Source organism: Bufo gargarizans, chromosome 3 (genome assembly GCF_014858855.1).
Source record: "Bufo gargarizans isolate SCDJY-AF-19 chromosome 3, ASM1485885v1, whole genome shotgun sequence".
Classification (NCBI taxonomy): domain Eukaryota; kingdom Metazoa; phylum Chordata; class Amphibia; order Anura; family Bufonidae; genus Bufo; species Bufo gargarizans.
In genome coordinates, this window is record NC_058082.1 from 409,088,575 (window position 1) to 409,108,135 (window position 19,561).

The 19,561-nt window shown below is 46.7% G+C and overlaps 1 protein-coding gene across 1 annotated transcript in view; it reads right to left on the bottom strand.

The window, feature by feature from the left end:
- The window catches only part of LOC122932703 (complement decay-accelerating factor-like), a 208,630-nt gene that overhangs the window by 71,658 nt on the left and 117,411 nt on the right, over positions 1–19,561 (bottom strand). The window contains exons 5-7 of the mRNA XM_044287278.1: positions 15,307–15,406; positions 8,314–8,393; positions 3,764–3,943 (exon numbers count right to left, since the gene is read on the bottom strand). Of these exons, the coding sequence (XP_044143213.1) occupies positions 3,764–3,943; positions 8,314–8,393; positions 15,307–15,406 (360 nt within the window). The remainder of the gene's footprint in view (positions 1–3,763; positions 3,944–8,313; positions 8,394–15,306; positions 15,407–19,561) is intronic.

A 19,561-nucleotide genomic window follows, 5' to 3' on the forward strand; every position in this document is an offset into this window, starting at 1 on the left:
ATCAACCAGCTCGGCTCTACCTGCTGTAAAACATGCGGCCTGCAGTTTAGACTCCATTTTCAACATGCCAAGTTCCTTTTAACCTCTGGTCACCTGAAAGAGTCTGTGCAACCAGAAGATGTATTTGAGAGTGCCTCAGAGGGTTCAGACACTCAGTTCCATGGAAGATGTGTAATCTCCATATAAAAAAAAACAAGTTGCAGATGCACCAACTACGTGCTCTGTAATAGACATCCCAACTGTTAATGCTATCCTCTGGTCACTAGTTAAGGGGATTGTACTCAGTCCGCCTGCCTCACAATGGCCAGAGGCAGCCCGCCTGCCTCACAATGGCCAGAGGCAGCCCGCCTGCCTCACAATGGCCAGAGGCAGCCCGCCTGCCTCACAATGGCCAGAGGCAGCCCGCCTGCCTCACAATGGCCAGAGGCAGCCCGCCTGCCTCACAATGGCCAGAGGCAGCCCGCCTGCCTCACAATGGCCAGAGGCAGCCCGCCTGCCTCACAATGGCCAGAGGCAGCCCGCCTGCCTCACAATGGCCAGAGGCAGCCCGCCTGCCTCACAATGGCCAGAGGCAGCCCGCCTGCCTCACAATGGCCAGAGGCAGCCCGCCTGCCTCACAATGGCCAGAGGCAGCCCGCCTGCCTCACAATGGCCAGCCGCAGCCCGCCTGCCTCACAATGGCCAGCCGCAGCCCGCCTGCCTCACAATGGCCAGCCGCAGCCCGCCTGCCTCACAATGGCCAGCCGCAGCCCGCTTCCCTCACAATGGCCAGCCGCAGCCCGCTTCCCTCACAATGGCCAGCCGCAGCCCGCTTCCCTCACAATGGCCAGCCGCAGCCCGCTTCCCTCACAATGGCCAGCCGCAGCCCGCTTCCCTCACAATGGCCAGCCGCAGCCCGCTTCCCTCACAATGGCCAGCCGCAGCCCGCTTCCCTCACAATGGCCAGCCGCAGCCCCCTCATACTAGCCAGCCGCAGTCTCCCCCTACATTAGCCAGCCAGAGCCCCTCTCATATTAGCAAGCCACAGCCCCCCAAATATACATCCACGCCACACTAATACATATCTCTGTGACGGTGACACATAACTGTGTATTGCAGCGAGAACGATGTACAGCATCCCTGTGCCAGGAGTGACATGCTGCCTCCCTCTGCTCTGCAATCTCCCCCCACTCTGTACATGCAGGGGAGGGGAGCATGCTCAGTAGACACTGCTGTATTAGAGATATTGTCGGTTCCCGACCCTATACTCTTACGTACAGTGAACTGCTGCAAGGCGATCTATAGAGCTGTTGGTTCCCAGGTTGAGACCGCAGCTGTATAGAATATGGCTGCCCCAATAAAGTAAATAAAAGATAAATAAATATACAACACAAAAAGTTAATAAAAGTAAAACATAATTTAATAAATACTTTAAATCAGCAATTAAAACAAAATTGTGACATTTCCTTTAAAGGGGTATTCCCATCAGGTATCAATGGGGGCATATTGCAAGGATATACCCCCATTGTCTGATAGATGCGGGTCCCACCTCTGGGACCTGCACCTACAATGAGAATGGAGCAGGGAGAGCTGTGGCTGGAGGACCCCTCACTCAGGCATTTTGGGATTCGAGGTTCCCACTGACTGTTGATATTGCAAGTGATTGAAGAGGCGTTAAAGAAGAGTCCTCTCAATGCATTTTACTTCTGGTTTGTGGGAGCACAGTGTCAGAATGAACGCGTGTAGGAAGACAGAAATGACATAACCGGACTCCGCATCACACACACCATACACCGATTACTCTAGTTTCAGGGCTGTGACATTCCCTTTAAAGGGAATCTGTCACCAGATGCATCATTATAAATCCATCTTACATGTAAGACGCTCGCTTGACATGCTTGCTGGTCTAATTTTAATAGGTGGCCTCTATGTTGAGAAATCGGCTTTATTTTATGCTAATTAGACCCTGGGTACAACAAGGGAGTGCTGTCGCTCCTTTTGATTCCCGACAGCGGCGCCACCATTTTGAGCGACATGGACAGTCAGTAAAGATGTATTCACACCCGGACCTAGTCTTTGGGCAGCGCGTTTGGCAGGCTGTGGGCGGAAGGCGCTGCCATGAGACTTCAGGGACAGGGAGTGAAGATTTACTCACACCTGGCCCTATAAAAGTGGAATAGGACCAAGCCCTTTACATCGTACTGACAAGCGCGTCTCTCACATATAAGATGGATTTTATAATCATGTATCTAGTTACAGATTCCCTTCAGAGTCAAATTTTCACTTGATATTTTTTATTTTGCTGCTATAAACTGACATTTCTTTGTTAACTAATTTGACAAAAGACAAAAGATTTTAGCCGTAAACCCCAATTTCTCTTGACTGGTGGCATTGTTGGCATGCTGCCACAGAAGACTCACAATAAGGCCTTTTGCGCATGACCGTGTCCATATTGTGGTTCGTAATTATGGATCTGAAAAATATGGACACCTTCCATGTGATCTGCAGAAAAAGACACATGGATGCGGACAGCACACAGACGGCATCCGTGTGCTGTTGTTTTTTTAGGGGGAGGGGAAAACCCATAGAAAAGAATGGGTCTATGTGCAATCTACAAAAAATGCGGATCGGATATGGATACAAAATACAGTTCTGTGCATAAGGCCTAAAAACTAAAAGGCCTAAAAGTCACCAAAGAATGTCTCCCACATTTTCACAAAGACTTGCCATAAGTAAGCCAGGCAAATCCCACCACCCCTATCCCCAAATATAAATGGCAAATACATGTTTTTATATGTCTTTACATTATGGAGATCTTGGAGTGTGAAATAATGGCTCTCCATTGAAGATTCCAGGAGAACAATTTAGCACAAGGTGAAGAATCGTGGCTCTGTACAGGTTTCATTTTTGCACACATAAGGCTGGATTCACATCACGTTTCTGCCATCAATCTAAAATGTGTATATGTTAACGGATGTCTCCGACAGACGTCACACAGGGACCTCTGTTCATCATAGAGTTTTACTGTGAAAAAACGTATAGTTTTTTTTTTACTGGACTCTGCAGGATGGAAAAGCGTGGTGTAAAACGGATGGCAAAAAGTGATGTGAACCCACCCTAAGATTCCCCATGACGTGTCCATAAGCAACCGTGCCCCCAGTCTTTTGTACGGTATGGGGTAATGCAGTCTCACATTGTTTTTTAGAACAGGAATCTGAGGACGTATCCCACCTCATGTCACTGGATGCTCCACAAATATTCATTACATCTTGTGGGACATAGAAGCCTCTGCTTTGTTTTATAGATCAACATTTCACTAAGCGCAGCAAATGAATTAAAAAATTAACAAAAATTCACAGCCTCATTCCCACGTGAGAGTTTCACGGACGTGTCCTGTATGTGTTCTCCACAGACAGCACACGGTGTATTCACACATCACTGTTTTAGCACAGTCCATGGATTTGTGTGTTTAGCACGGATGCATGCTCTATTTTGTCCGTGTTCACGGATCCATCACGCCCATTATAGTCTATGCCATCAGTGTTTCACAGATCATTAAGAAGAGATTCTTAGAAAATTATGTTTCAGCTGTCAGTGAAACACAGATGCAACATGGACAGCAAAACAGACACACGGACCCAACACGGATGCATCACTGACCACCTGCTCGTGGATTTGAGCACGGATACGGACATGTGAATGAGGCTTAACTCTATAAAAGAAGGAGTATGCCTAAAACAGATTTTAAAAATAGGAGGGGGGGGGGGGGACACAGAATTCTCACCTTTGCAATTTGGTGGGGTGGTACTCCATGTTCCATCACTAGTGCATGATGCAGTAGCTTCACCATCGATATGTAAACCTTTATTGCATGTAAAGGTCACCGTATCTAAGAAAGTGTATTCGTCCTTCGTGGGGTAAAACGTTCCATCAGCTGGGCTCTCTGGTGGTGCGCAGATAACAGCTGTAAACAAAAGAAAACTATGTCTAATCACTATCTTCAGTTGGTATTTAATAAAAATGCAACAACATTTTCACAAGGCAAATTATATCCACTGGAAAAATGGGTTTCTGGCATGGTTTTGTATTCAGAATGCCGTGGGTCCACCGGTAGCTTTAGCCCTAATCAATGAGTATACTCCACATGCAGACACGCGCCCGCCATGGTTCCAAATGGAAACAGCACCAAGAAGGGCAGGGTTTTGGAAATCCAAAGGAAATAATTGCAACAGAAGAGCGCATTCCCACCGAGAACAATTGGAGGCACATTCCATGTGGTTTTCACCTCGAAAAAGTACGCACACAACCCACCATGGGATCAAGTACTTAAAACTGCTGCTACAAGTTTGCAGCAGTTACTGGTTACTTAACCGGCACCTGTGCACTGCATATCAGTATGCCTCTGCCCACAGTGGGCAATTTACTGCGCATGCCCAGGCCCGGTGGTGAAGCGCACAGGAGCTTGATTATGAATGAAGACAAAAATGACACCACAAAGATACAGGGCTGGCCGGATGATTCAGAGGGGAGGAGTCAGACGTAAGTAAGGTAGGGAGCACTGGGCACTTGCAGCACACTCGCTGCCCCTGGGCATTTTTGATAGCTAATTTGCATATATATATATATATATATACACACACTGAACAAAAATATAAAACGCAACACTTTTGGTTTTGCTCCCATTTTGCATGAGCTGAACGCAACGTTTTGAAACATTTTCTACATACACAAAAGACCCAATACTCTCAAATATTGTTCACAAATCTGTCTGTGTTAGTGAGCACTTCTCCTTTGCCAAGATAATCCATCCCACCTCACAGGTGTGACATATCAAGGAGCTGATTAGATAGCAGGAATATTGCACAGGTGTGCCTTAGACTGCCCACAATAAAAGGCCACTCTGAAATTTGCTGTTTGATCACACAGCACAATGCCACAGATGGCACAACGTTTGAGGGAGCGTGCAATTGGCATGATGACTGCAGGAATGTCTACCAGAGCTGTTGCCCATGCAATGAATGTTCATTTATCTACCATAAGCCGTCTCCAAAGGCGTTTCAGAGAATTTGGCATTACATCCAACCGGCCTCACAATCGCAGACCACGTGTAACCACACCAGCCCAGGACCTCCACATCCAGGATGTTCACCTCCATGAACATCTGAGACAAGCAACCTGGACAGCTGTAGCAACAATCGGTTTGCATAACATATGAAGTTCTGCACAAACTGTCAGAAACCGTCTCAGGGAAGCTCATCTGCATGCTAGTCGGCCTCATCGGGGTCTGAACCTGACTGCAGGTTGTCGTAACAAACTTGAGTGGGCAAATGCTCACATTCAATGGCATCTGGCATGTTGGAGAGGCGTTCTGTTCATGGATGAGTCCCAGTTTTCACTGTTCAGATGGATCGAGTGGCCCATGGTGGCAGTGGGGTTATGGTATGGGCAGGCGTATGTTATGGACAACGAACACAGGTGCATTTTATTGATTGCATTTTGAATGCACAGAGATGAGATCCTGAGGCCCATTGTTGTGCCATTCATCTACGACCATCACCTCATAATGCAGCATGATAATGCATGGCCCCATATTGCAAGGATCTGTACACAATTCCTGGAAGCTGAAAACATCCCAGTTCTTGCATGGCCAGCATACTCACCGGACATGTCACCCATTGAGCATGTTTGGGATGCTCTGGATCGGCGTATACGACAGCGTGTTCCAGTTCCTGCCAATATTCTGCAACTTCAAACAGCTATTGAAGAGGAGTGGACCAACATTCCACAGGCCAAAATCAACAACCTAATCAAATCTGCGCGACGGAGATGTGTTGCACTGCGTGAGGAAAATGGTGGCCACACCAGATACTGACTGGTTTTCTGAACCCCCCCCCCCCCTAGTAAGGCAAAACTGTGCACATTTCAGAGTGTCCTTTTATTGTGGGCAATCTAAGGCACACCTGTGCAATATTCATGTTGTCTAATCAGCACCTTGATATGCCACACCTGTGAGGTGGGATGGATTATCTCGGCAAAGGAGAAGTGCTCACTAACAGATTTAGACAGATTTGTGAACAATATTTAGTAATAGTAATATAGTAAAGTAATAGGTCTTTTGTGTATGTAGAAAATATTTCAGATCTTTGAGTTCAGCTCATGCAAAATGAGAGCAAAACCAAAAGTGATATTCTCTCTCCCATTTAATGCCACATAGAAAAAATCTAATGTATCCTGTGAAAAATAATACCAAATACATGTTTACATAGGTTAAGGGGTTATCCAGGTTCAGAGCTGAACCCGGACATCCCTCCATTTTCACCCTGGCAGCCCCCCTGACATGAGCATCATTATGCTCAGATGCTCTCCTTTGCCCTGCGCGATTTAGCACAGGGCACGGGAGCGCATCGGAGCATGTGATGCTCAGATGCTAGCCTCAAGGGGGGGGGGGGGGGCTGTCTGGGTGAAAATAAGGGTATGTCTGGGTTCAGCTCTGAACCCGGACAACCCCTTTAACCTGTCATATCAAAAGTCATAAGAACTGTTTTCAGTTGGGTCTCTTGAGCTATTCTTAAAGAGAATAGTTAAGATTTATAAATTACGGTTACAGTATTCTCAGTTAACAATTTAAACGTTTGCCCTCTGACATATTAAAGGGTTTGTGCCAAGTTTATAAATTATCCCCTAGGCACAGGATATCTAGCTTAACGCTGAAGATCTGAGTGCTGAATTCCCCACCGTTCACAAGAACAGGGGTCCAATCCCCCCATTCTGATGGAGCGTCAGTGGCGCTCTAATCATTCTCTACGGAAGCGCTGTGCTCAGCTATCTCTGGCCCTCACATAGAGAAAAAATGAAGTGGCATTGCGTATACACAACCTGCCTCTCCGTCAGAACGAGGGAACGGGACCCCCCTTCTCGTGATTAGTGAGAGTCCTAGCAGCCAGACCACCAGCAATCAGCTAAATATTCATTATCTTGTGGACAGGGGACAATGTAAAAACTTGGCAGGGCCCCTTTAACCCTGTAGGGACAATGCATGATTACACAGCGCCCATTGAAATCAACGATAAACTAAGATATGTGCAGTACAAGCTGGGTCATTAAGAGCACGTGTAGTGTGGGAGACTGGTGAAGTGATCCCCCGTGGCTGATGAGGCAGTTTAGAGAGAAGTCATAACATGCTACAGAAACCTCTCAGACAATTTGAGTTGGATGTGTTTTTTATACATCAGTTAACCCTTTAACACACATATATTTAGGCAGACTGCCAATTTCTAGATGACACATAGACCAATCAGTCATAACATTATAACTGGCTGCTTGATACTGTGCAGCTCAACCTTCTACGGTCATAAAACACATGACCCGGTATGGACTTCCCACAAGACATCTTAAGGTGTCCTAGTACATCTGGACTGGTACCAAGATACTAGCAGCAAATCCTTTAAATCCTGTAAGTTGTGGGGTGGGACCTCCATGCATCGGATGTAGGATACTCCAAATCAGCACACTGAACTCTTCCCGTCATGTTCCTAGCAATTCCTGAACAACCTATGCAATCTGACAGGGCATATTATCCTGCTGAAAGTTCAATGCAATTAGGAAAATCCTGGTACCATGAAGAGGTGTACCTGTCCTGCAACCAACAATGTTTAGGTAGGGGGTTACCAGTCAATTAAAATCCACATTGATACAAGGAGCCAAGCTTTCCCACAGCAACACAATGCCTCTTGCCTTCTTCCCAGTGCATCCTGGTGCCATCACTTCCCTAAGTGAGCGACACACACACCTGGCCATCCATGCGATGCAAAAGAAAAACTGATTCTTAAGAGACGCCCACATTTTTCATTGCTCCACAGTCCAATTCTGATACTCAAGTGTCCATTACATGCACTTTCGGTAGTGGACAGGAGTCCGCGTGGGCATTTGGACCGGTCTGCGCCTATGCAGTGAGCTGGATGCATGCCTCTCATAGCCAGCACTGACTTTTTCAGCAATTTGCTCTACAGCAGTTCTTTTGTGAGATCAGAGAGAACTGTTTAAACCTTTGATCCCAATGAAGCTTTGGACACCCACGACCCTGTCAGAAGTTCATCTTTAGTCCTTCCTTTGACCACTTTTGGTAGATCTTAAAAAATGCATACCTTGAACTTCCCACAAGACCTGCAGTTTTGGAGATGCTCTGACCAGTCCTTCAGATCCTTACACTACACCTCCCTTCATAGCTGCCACTGTCAGGCAATCAATGTGATCGCCTTCAGCGTCAGTGGTTTTAATGTTAAGCTTGATCATCAGATTTCCTTACAATAAAATTAATTTCACTGCTTAGATTACCTTCACATTGAGGGGGAACATTGCTCCATGTTCCATCTGCTTGGCAATCTCGATAATTCCTTCTGCTTAACATTTGATAACTAAAGATACAAGAACAAACAGCAAGTAAGATTTGTCAGGGGAAGAAAGTTCAGACATTTTCTTTCATAAAACGAACATTAACTACAGGAAGGCCGCAGACGAGTGCGGATGAACGCACATAAGATCCACACAAATTTCAGGGGGGATTTCTGTGAATTTCTGCAGCATGTCCGCACCAAAATACACAATTTCTTTTTTGTGGATATTGGCGAGGGTTATATGTGGTTTTGCCGCATATCTCACCCTTCCATTGAAAAGGGCGAAATCTACAGCTAAAAACATTAACATAAACGACATGCTGCAGATTGGGAAATACGCAATGCGGGTCAATTTCCGCATGGAAACAATCTGCGAAGTGTACATGAGGTTTGTGTAATCTCATACACTTTGCTGGTACTGAAATGCACTGCGGTTTTTCTGCATCGGATTCCACAATGCGTGCAGGTGGCCAAAAGATCTTTTATCAAGTAAAGAAGCAAATAGATGGAACTAAACCAAATCTGCTCATGTATTTAAACCCCTTCAGGAACCAGCCACTTTCACCTTAAATCCAAGGCCGGTTTCTGCAAATCTGACAAGTGTCGCATTTTGTGGTAACTGGAAAGCTTTTTCTTATCCAAGGCATTCTGAGACAGTTTTCTCGTGACACTTTGTACTTCATGTTAGTGATAATTAAGGCTACTTTCACACCTGCATGCGGTGCGGATCCGTCTTGTATCTGCACAGACGGATCTGCACCGATAATGCAAACGCTTGTATCCGTTCAGAACGGATCCGTTTGCATTATTCTTTTTAAAAAAAGTTTAAGTCAAAACGGATCCGTCCTGACTTACATTGAAAGTCAATGGGGGACGGATCAGTTTTCAATTGCACCATATTGTGTCAGTGAAAACGGATCCGTCCCCATTGACTTACATTGTAAGTCAGGACGGATCCGTTTGGCTCTGCACCGTGAGGTGGACACCAAAACGCTGCAAGCTGCGTTTTGGTGTTCGCCTCCAGAGCGGAATGGAGGCGTAACTGAGCCAAATTGATGCATTCTGAGCGGATCCTTATCCATTCAGAATGCATTGGAGCTGAACTGATCCATTTTGGGCCGCTTGTGAGAACCCTGAAACGGATCTCACAAGCGGACCCAGAAACACCATAGTGAAAGTAGCCTAAGGGCTCATGCACACGACCGTGCCGTTTTTTTGCGATCCGCAAAAAAAACGGATGCCGCCCGTGTGCCTTCCGCAATTTGCGGAACGGAACAGGAGGCCCATTATAGAGATGCCTATTCTTGTCCGCAAAACGGACAATAGGACAGGTCTCATAATTTTTGCGGGGTCACGTAACCGAGCAACGGATGCGGAGAGCACACAGATAGCTGTCCGCATCTTTTGCTGACCCATTGAAATGAATGTTCCGTGTACGGTTCGTATACGGAACTGCAAAATACTGTCGTGTGCATGAGCCCTTAAAACTTACAGCCTGCTTGCCTGTGAGACCCAGGGGGTTGGGTCTCACAGGCTTACATGGAAGGCAGCATGATACCTATGGAAGGAATCAGGCTGCCTTCCCAGGCATCGGGCTCCGGTCACCGCAGCGCCGGAACCCGACAAGAATATCGCACCTGCTCCGGTCAGCGCTGACCGCGGCATAGTGAGGGTTAATGCGCCAGCATCATTGTTTTCACCAATGCCGATACATTAAACAGGGGCCCGGCTATCAGTGACTGCCAGACCCCTGCCGCTGATCGGGCGGGCTGTAGCTGAACGGCACTGGGATTTATGTCACAGTTCCCACAGGCTAACTACAAAATAAAGAACAGTTAGAACAGGATGAAAAAAACATGTATTACATTTTGTTCTCATGGTCGCCTTCTATCTACTGTACATGAAAAGTCCCCACTTTCCAAACAGTTATAAGTTTTGTAAATTCTTTACTCCCTGCATGAAACTTTTCATTTTTTGTGCACACAACCGTATGAGGGTTTGTTTGTTGTGGGAGAAGTTGTACTTTCTAATGACACTTTTTAATATTCCTTATGATATTGGGAAGCGGGAGGAACAGAAAACAAGCCCACAATTCTGCCACTGCTTTATGGGTTACATTTTTACACCATTCACTGGTTGGTAAAAAAAATGACATCAAGTCTTTATTCTGTGGTTCAGTACGATGCCAAATTTATGACATTTTTCTTATGCTTTAAAGGGGTTGTGCAGGCCATACATATTCATGACCTATCGCCAGGATGGGTTATCAACATCTGATCGGCGGGGATCCGACACACGGCACCCTCAGCGATCAGCTGTTTGAAGAGGAAGTGACGCTCCATGCGAGTGCTGCTTCCTCTTCACTACACTACCCATCGTCTTTTGTGGAGCGGTGGCATAGCGTTCAAGTGAATGGAGCGAGTACTTGTCATTACATTGCACCTCAGAGACAGTATAATGAAGAGGAAGCAGTGCTGCCTCCTCTTCAGACAGCTTATAAGTGGGGGTGCCGGGTGTTGGATCCTATCAGATATTGATGACCCATCCTGATGATAGGTCATCACTATGTATTGCCTGTACAACCCCTTTAATATTTAACATATATACTTTCAAAAAGTAAATATTTTCTTTATATCACAAGATTCTGACACCGCTTCTGAATATTTAATATACATGGCTGTGTATGTGTTCTCTTTGTGAGTGACCTGTAGTTTTTATTCCTATGATATGGATTATCTATGACTTTTCATTTTTTTAAATATATTTAGTATTAAGCAAATCATAGATCATAGCATGGGCGTAGGGATCACCATAGCAGCCATAGCAATGGCTATGGGGCCCAACGCCACTGGGGGCCCGGGCCATGGCTAAGGATTATTTTTTTTTTTTTTAATTAATGTGGCGTAGCTACAGGGGTCGCAGGCCCCTCCAGAAGAGACAGAGAAAGCGCTATCTGCAGGGCCTGCAGGCTGTGGGCGGTGCGATAGGGAGCAGCCGCAGGCAGAGAGGCATACCTGCAATGAGGAGATGGAGTGGTCCCGCTCCCAGTCTGGGCGGCAGTCCAACTGGCCGGAAGTGGAGGAGGCAGAGCGTACAGCGAAGCTGCGTGCTGCTGGGCCTGGCAGCGCTGCTGGCGTGCGGGTGCGCAGACGTTCAAGTGGCTGTGAGGTGAGGGCTGGCTGACTCTGGGACTGGTAAAACTTACTCTGGAGTCCTGGACCATTATATCTGGGGAGGAGGGGGGAGCAGCAGCCTGGTGGTCTGGACCAGTACATTTAAGGAGAAGGGGGAGCAGGACCCTGGAGGTCTGGTCTGGACCATTATATAGGGGGGGAAAGGACACTAGAGGTCTGGACCATTATATCTGGGGAGGAGGGGGGAGTGGGATCCCCAAGGTCTGGACCATTATATCTGGGGTGGAGGGGGGAGCAGGACCCTGGAGGTCTGGACCATTATATTTAAGGAGAAGAGGGGAGCAGGATCCTGGAGGTCTGGACCATTATATAGGGGGGAACAGGACACTGGAGGTCTGGACCATTCTATTTAGGGGGGAGCAGGACCCTGGAGGTCTGGACCATTATATTTAGGGAGGAGGTGGGAGCAGGACCCTGGAGGTCTGGACCATTATATATTGGGAGTAGGGGGAAGCAGGATCCTGGAGGTCTGGACCATTATATTTAAGGAGAAGGGGGGATCAGGACCCTGGAGGTCTGGACCATTATATTTAAGAAGGGGGGGAGCAGGACCCTGGAGGTCTGGACCATTATATAGGGGGGAGCAGGACCCTGGAGGTCTGGACCATTATATTTAGGGAGGAGGTTGAAGCAGGACCCTGGAGGTCTGGACCATTATATAGGGAGGAGCAGGACCCTGGAGGTCTGGACCATTATATATTTGGAGTAGGGGGAAGCAGGATCCTGGGGGTCTAGACCATTATATATAGGGAGTAGGGGGAAGCAGGATCCTGGAGGTCTGGACCATTATATGGGGAGTAGGGGGAAGCATGAACCTGGAGGTCTGGACCATTATATAGGCAGGAGGGGGGAGCAGGACACTTGATGTCTGGACCATTATATCTGGGGACTGGCAGTGGAAGATTTAGAGTGGGAGGTCTAGGAGGGGTGTGGGGATGTTGGGGTGGGAGGTCCTGGAAGGGTGTTTGGGTGGGCGCTGTGGAAGGGGTGGGGGTCTGACAGGTGGGTGGGGGTCTGAGAGGTATGTGGGGGTGGCAAATCCGGGAGAGGGGGGCCCATAAAAAAATGTTGCTATGGGGCCCAGTCATTTCTAGCTATGCCCCTGGATCATAGATCCGAAAGTCGATTTGTTCTAAAACTTTGTTTTAAAGAAGACCTTTCACCACTCCTGACATGCCTGTTTTAATAGCTTCATACATTCCCCATGTAATAACAATCCTGTTATTCTTATGACTATGTTGTGTCCTTCCTCTATTATTTCTACTAGAAGTTATGAATGAATTGCTATTAGCCTTCAGTAAGGGTACAGAGGGATGTAACCAGTTGGGTCTGTGTACCTGCACAGTCTCACTCTATCCAGTCAGTGCTGCCATTTTAAGTCTGTGCAGGTACACCCCCCAACTGGTTACCACCCATCTGTACCCTTACTGAAGGCTAATAGCAATTCATTCATGACTTCTAGTGCAAATAATAAAGGAATGATACAACATAGAGACACAAGAATAGATGCTCCAGAATTGTTAGTACGTTAGGAATAGATGTAGCTATTTAAATGTCAGGCATGTCAGGAGTGGTGAAAGGTCCTCTTTAAAAGCTGTACGGAGACCTGTTTCCATATAGCAATAAACCCTACGTGTACGGTGCTGGTGGACGTGTCTTAAGGACCAGCGCCGTACGGCGGTGGATGCAGGAGATGCACCCGGCCGATCAGCGGCACGGACCCGGCAGTCACTGACAGCTGGGCCCCTGCTGAAGACACCGATGCTGGCTTATTAACCCCTTGCATGGCATGCCGCGGTCAAAGCTGACCGCAGCATGCGGAGCATACACATGTCCTCTGCATCTCCATTGGGTCCCCGCACTGCAGTGGCAGGGACCCGATGGCAGAGAAGGCCTTCCATAGGCATCGTGGCTTGCCTTCTACAGAAGCCTGTGAGATCCAGCCCTTAGGCTGGGTCTCACAGGCAGGCCGTCAGCTTTTATGCTGGTTGCAGTGTAATACATTGCAGAGGGGATCAGACCCCAGAAGTTGAAGTTCCAGATTGGGACAAAAATAAAAAATAAAGTAAAGAAATTTGGTTTTTCATAATAAAAAAAATGTAAGTTAAAAAAGCACCTTTCCCAAAATAAAAAACATAAAAATGTATATATATATAAAAAAAAAAAAAAGTGACATATTACGTCCATAACCGAGTATTACCGCATCCATAATGATCGGCTCTATAAAAATATCACATGATTCACCCCCTCAACTGAATGCCGTAGAAAAAATAAAAAAAAACTGAGCTAGAGCAATCATTTTTTGGGCACCTTACATCACAAAAAGTGCAACACCAAGCGATCAAAAAGATATATGCCCCACAAAATAGTACCAATTAAACAGTCACCTCAAAACTGCAAAAAATGAGCCCCTACATAAAACAACCGGCCAAAAAATAGAAAAACGATGGCTCTCAGAATTTGGAGACACTAAAACAGGATTTATTTTGTTTAAAAAATGTTTTGATTGTGTTAAACATAAATAAATTTTAAAAACGTATACAAATTAGGCATCACCAAACCTGCTGTATAAAAATATCACATGATCTAACCCCTCAGGTGAACACCGTAAAAAAAAAATATATATATAAACTGTGTGAATAAGAGCCATTTTTTGTCACCTTACATCACAAAAAGTGTAATACCAAGCAATCAAAATGTAATATGCACACGGGGCCTGGCCACAGACTGGAATGGCTGTGTGAGACGGAGCTCTCCCGCCACACACACTCATATAGCCGAGAATACCTTACTAATCGTCTGAAAAATGGGCAAAGTTGGTCGATATCAACAGGGAGAAGGTAAAGGTCCCGGAAGACCGACAGCAAGCAATTTCCTAGCTCACTTAAGGAATAATAACAAGTTACCATAAAAGTCTATGGAGAGGGAATGGGAGGAGAAGAGAGCTGCAGAGTGAGAAACAAGCAGAGAGCCATACAGAAAGGGATGATGCAATCAATTTAAAATCCTATCTCATCTCAAGTGGTTTTCATCTTCGCTAAGGTTAGTTTCAAACTAGCGCGTAATATCAGGCAGGGAACAGCTTGCCAGATCTCTCTGCATTCCGGCATTGCCAGAGGCTAAAGCATCGCCTTTCAGCCCCCTTAACTATGATGACGACCGGCAGACATCCGGCTGCAACCTGTCAAACATGCCAAGAATTCTGTCTAAATATCAATCTACTGCCCAGGAACAATGATTCTCTATGGGGCACAAGCAACCACTGTATCGATCACATTCAGGAATTGTTGGAAGCTAAAGCATCACTGTTTGGAACATTAACTATAATGGGGACCGTGGAAGATCCGGATGCAACCTGGCAAGTATGCTGAGAACCGGCCAAACAAAAACAGTTTTTCATCTAGCCGATTCTCTCAATTTTTGCCGGGTTGTGGCCAGATCTCCACCGGTCCCAATTTTAGTTTATGGGCCCGGACATAGACGGATATTATGCGCTAGTGTGATACTAGCCTAACGCTCAAGCAATTATTGGTAATGTTTGGCTCCTTCCTGATAATTGCCTGATATTATCAGTCTGTGTAAAAGAAGAAGAATAGCCTGTGTTCACCATATGTACACTGAGGTAGACATCAATCAGCTATTCAGCAGAGGAAAAAAACTGTTAAAAAATGCCAGAAGTCATGCAGTGGCCAGTTAGCGTTAATCGTCATGTACACATGACAGCTTATTCTCAAACTTACCCTGTATGACATTTGTATATCACTCTGGAAGCGAACAAAAACCCATCTGTTGCCTCGAAGTTTCCATTTTCTATATCTCCAGGATTCCCACATGATCTGCCTGCCAGGACAAACAAGAAAGAAAAGGAAAAGGAGAAAGAAAGGGCAGGCAGATAGGCAGGTAAGAAAGCACAAAAGCAAGAGCATGGAAAAAAAAAAAAAAAGACATATACAGTCTAGGTTAGCCAAAGAAAAATATATAGTGCAGAATTCAACTGTATAATGAGTGATCCAAACATTTTGGTGACAGGTGTCATTTAAAGTGAGTCTATCAGCAGTTTTGACCATGCTAAACTGCTGACAGCACTAGGTAGGGCTAAGGAGAGCAGCAGAAACTAACCTTTTGTAGAACTTTTCTGATCGGGAGTACATATGATCTTTTTATTAAACTAGATTCATCTTTCAAGTGCTCAGGGCAGGGCTTCACTGTGAAGTGCATTCTGCATTGAGATGCTTCACGACCTCCTCCCCCTCTGGTTTGAGTAAGGCTCCATTCAGATGTCCGTAGTGTATTGCGGATCCGCAATACACCTGGGCGGCACCCCCATAGAAATGCACATTATTGTCCGCAATTGCGGACAAGAATAGGACATGCACTATTTTCTTGCGGAGCTCCGGTCCAGAAGATCAGAGCTGAAGTAGATCACATAGTGTGCTCTCCACATCTCTTCCATACCCATAGAGAATGAATGGGTCCGCACCCGTTTCGGATAATAGCAGAACGGATGCGGACCAATACTATGGACGTGTGAATGGAGCCTAACAGCTGTAGCGGTTTCCTGACTGGAAGCTTCAGCCGTTCCCTTAGAGCGGGGCGGTGCTGTGAAGTAGTTGAATGCAGAGAGCACTTCACTGTGATACCTCTTTCTAAACACTTACAAGACAAGAATCTGGCTGAATAAAAGTTCATAATTCTACTACTTCTGATTAGAAAAGAGCTACAAAAGGTAGGTTTGCATTGCTCTGCACAGCTTCAACCTTGTGTCGGTCGTCAGCAGTTTAGCATTGACAAAACTGCTGACAGACTCCCTTTAAATGTTTTATGAACCTCAATAAAAAGATTCTATGCCATCAATGTTTATTATTAGAAAATCCTATTATAGGGAGTCTATCACCAATGACCTCCCTTATCCAACCATTTGCATAGACCAAATCTGTAGTTCACTTGATTAAAACACAGTTTTTCTTTCATTGGTCCGAGGCTCTGTTACCAAGTTATGAAAGGTTTGATACCTTTTCCTAATATACAAGTTAGACGTTTGGTGCAATGAGGGCATTTCTATTGCCCTCATTTCACTCAAACACTGCCCCTTTCTGTGTCCAGGCCCTTCCCTTGCCGCTTTACCATTGACCAGCCCTGTAAATCAAAGCAGCAAGGGAGGGGCTGGCCACAGAAATCATGGGAGCTTGGGTGCAATGAGCGCAACGGTGATGCCCTATTTGCACCAAACTCCTAATTTGCATAGTAGGAAAAAGTATCATAACTCAGGGATGGAGATCCGGATCAGCAAAAGAAAAAGAGCGCTTCAATCTAGTGGACTGCAGGTCTGTGTCTAGGGATAGGGAGGTCGCTGATCACAGACCCCTTTAAGTTAAAACCATGGCATTGGGTAATCTTACAGCCAGACAGGAACGACTGATAGCTCCTGACAGTTACAGCACTAATAAAGCATTCTCCAGTAAATGTAATGATACAAAAAGGGCTGTCAGGGATGGATGCAAAAATCCTATTTGTCAAATAAGATTTTCAGAAAATTCGGCCTTTCTAGCCCTTTTCAAAAGTATTATTTCCAGGACCGGACAAATCTAAAGCGAGTCTAACAGACTCAGGAGGCAGCAATGATACATGTAGTGATAAGTCCTATAATCTGGTTGGGGGGATCCCTGAGATGACAGCAGATCTCCCAGTGATCACAGCAGCCTTCCACTACAGTGGTCACAACGGACCACATCCACATCCACAGCAGTTTACATGCTGACTACACAGTGTTCATGTGTTTGCCTGAATTCTTTTTGCCGTCCACATCTTTTGCAGCCCCATTGAAGTGAATGGGTCCGTATCCGAACCGCAAAAAATTCTGCTCGGATGCAGACCCAAACAATGGGCGTGTGCATAAGCCCTGATGGAAAGATTCCTTAAAGAGGGTATACATGGCTGCTTAACTCCTTAAGGACACAGCCTTATTTCACCTTAAGGACCAGGCCATTTTTTGCAAATCTGACCAGTGTCACTTTAAGTGCTGATAACTTTAAAAGGCTTTGACTTATCCAGGCCATTCTGAGATAGTTTTTTCGGCACATATTGTACTTCATGACACTGGTAAAATGAAGTCCCAAAAATAAATTTTTATTTATAAAAAAATACCAAATTTACAAAAAATGTGAAAAAAATGTGCTAATTTCCAAGTTTTAATTTCTCTACTTCTATAATACATAGTAAGGCCTCATGCACACGACCGTTGTGTGCATCCGTGGCCGTTGTGCCGTTTTCCGTTTTTTTTCACGGACCCATTGACTTTCAATGGGTCCGTGGAAAAATCGGAAAATGCACCGTTTGGCAGCCGCATCCGTGAGCCGTGTTTCCTGGCCGTGAAAAAAATATGACCTGTCCTATTTTTTTCACGGCCAACGGTTCACGGACCCATTCAAGTCAATGGGTCCGTGAAAGAACACGGATGCACACAAGATTGGCATCCGTGTCCGTGATCCGTGGCCGTAGGTTAGTTTCATACAGACGGATCCGAAGATCCGTCTGCATAAAAGCTTTTTCAGAGCTGAGTTTTCACTTCGTGAAAACTCAGATCCGACAGTATATTCTAACACAGAGGCGTTCCCATGGTGATGGGACGCTTCTAGTTAGAATACACTACAAACTGTGTACAAGACTGCCCCCTGCTGCCTGGCAGCACCCGATCTCTTACAGGGGGATATGATAGTACAATTAACCCCATCATATCCCCCTGTAAGAGATCAGGGCTGCCAGGCAGCAGGGGGCAGACCCCCCCCCCTCCCCAGTTTGAATATCATTGTGCGGCCCCCCCCTCCCCTGTTGTTAACTGTTGGTGGCACAGTGTGCGCACCCCCCTCCCTCCCTCCCTCTATTGTTTTAATACATTGGGGCCAGTGTGCGCGCGCCCCCCAACCCCCCCTCCCTCCCTCTATTGTTTTAATACATTGGGGCCAGTGTGCGCGCGCCCCCCCAACCCCCCCTCCCTCCCTCTATTGTTTTAATACATTGGGGCCAGTGTGCGCACCCCCCCGAACCCCCCCCCCCCCCCCCCCTCCCTCCCTCTATTGTAATCATCATCGGTGGCAGCGGAGTAGAAGATTTTCATACTTACCTGGCTGCTGCTGCGATGTCTGCGTCCGGCCGGGAGCTCCTCCTACTGGTAAGTGACAGGTCTGTGCGGCGCATTGCTGTCACTTACCAGTAGGAGGAGCTCCCGGCCGGACGCAGACATCGCAGCAGCCAGCAGCCAGGTAAGTATGAAAATCTTCTACTCCGCTGCCACCGATGATGATTACAATGGGGGGAGGGAGGGGGGTGGGGGGGGGCGCGCGCACACTGGCCCCAATGTATTAAAACAATAGAGGGAGGGAGGGGGGGTTGGGGGGGCGCGCGCACACTGGCCCCAATGTATTAAAACAATAGAGGGAGGGAGGGGGGGTTGGGGGGGCGCGCGCACACTGGCCCCAATGTATTAAAACAAGAGAGGGAGGGAGGGGGGGGGGTTGGGGGGCGCGCGCACACTGGCCCCAATGTATTAAAACAATAGAGGGAGGGAGGGAGGGGGGTGCGCACACTGGCCACCAACGAGTTAACAACAGGGGAGGGGGGGCCCACTGGCCACCAATGAGTTAAAAACAGGGGGGGGGGGTCTGCCCCCTGCTGCCTGGCAGCACCTGCCAGGCAGCAGGGGGCAGTCATGTACACAGTTTTTTTGTATATTCTAACCTGAAGCGTCTCCATCACCATGGGAACGCCTCTGTGTTAGAATATACTGTCGGAAATGAGTTTCACGATGTAGCTCATATCCGACAGTATATTCTAACATAGAGGCGTTCCCATGGTGATGGGGACGCTACAAGTTAAAATATACCATCGGATTGGAGAAAACTCCAATCCGATGGTATAACAGAACTCCAGACTTTACATTGAAAGTCAATGGGGACGGATCCGTTTGAAATGGCACCATATTGTGTCAACATCAAACGG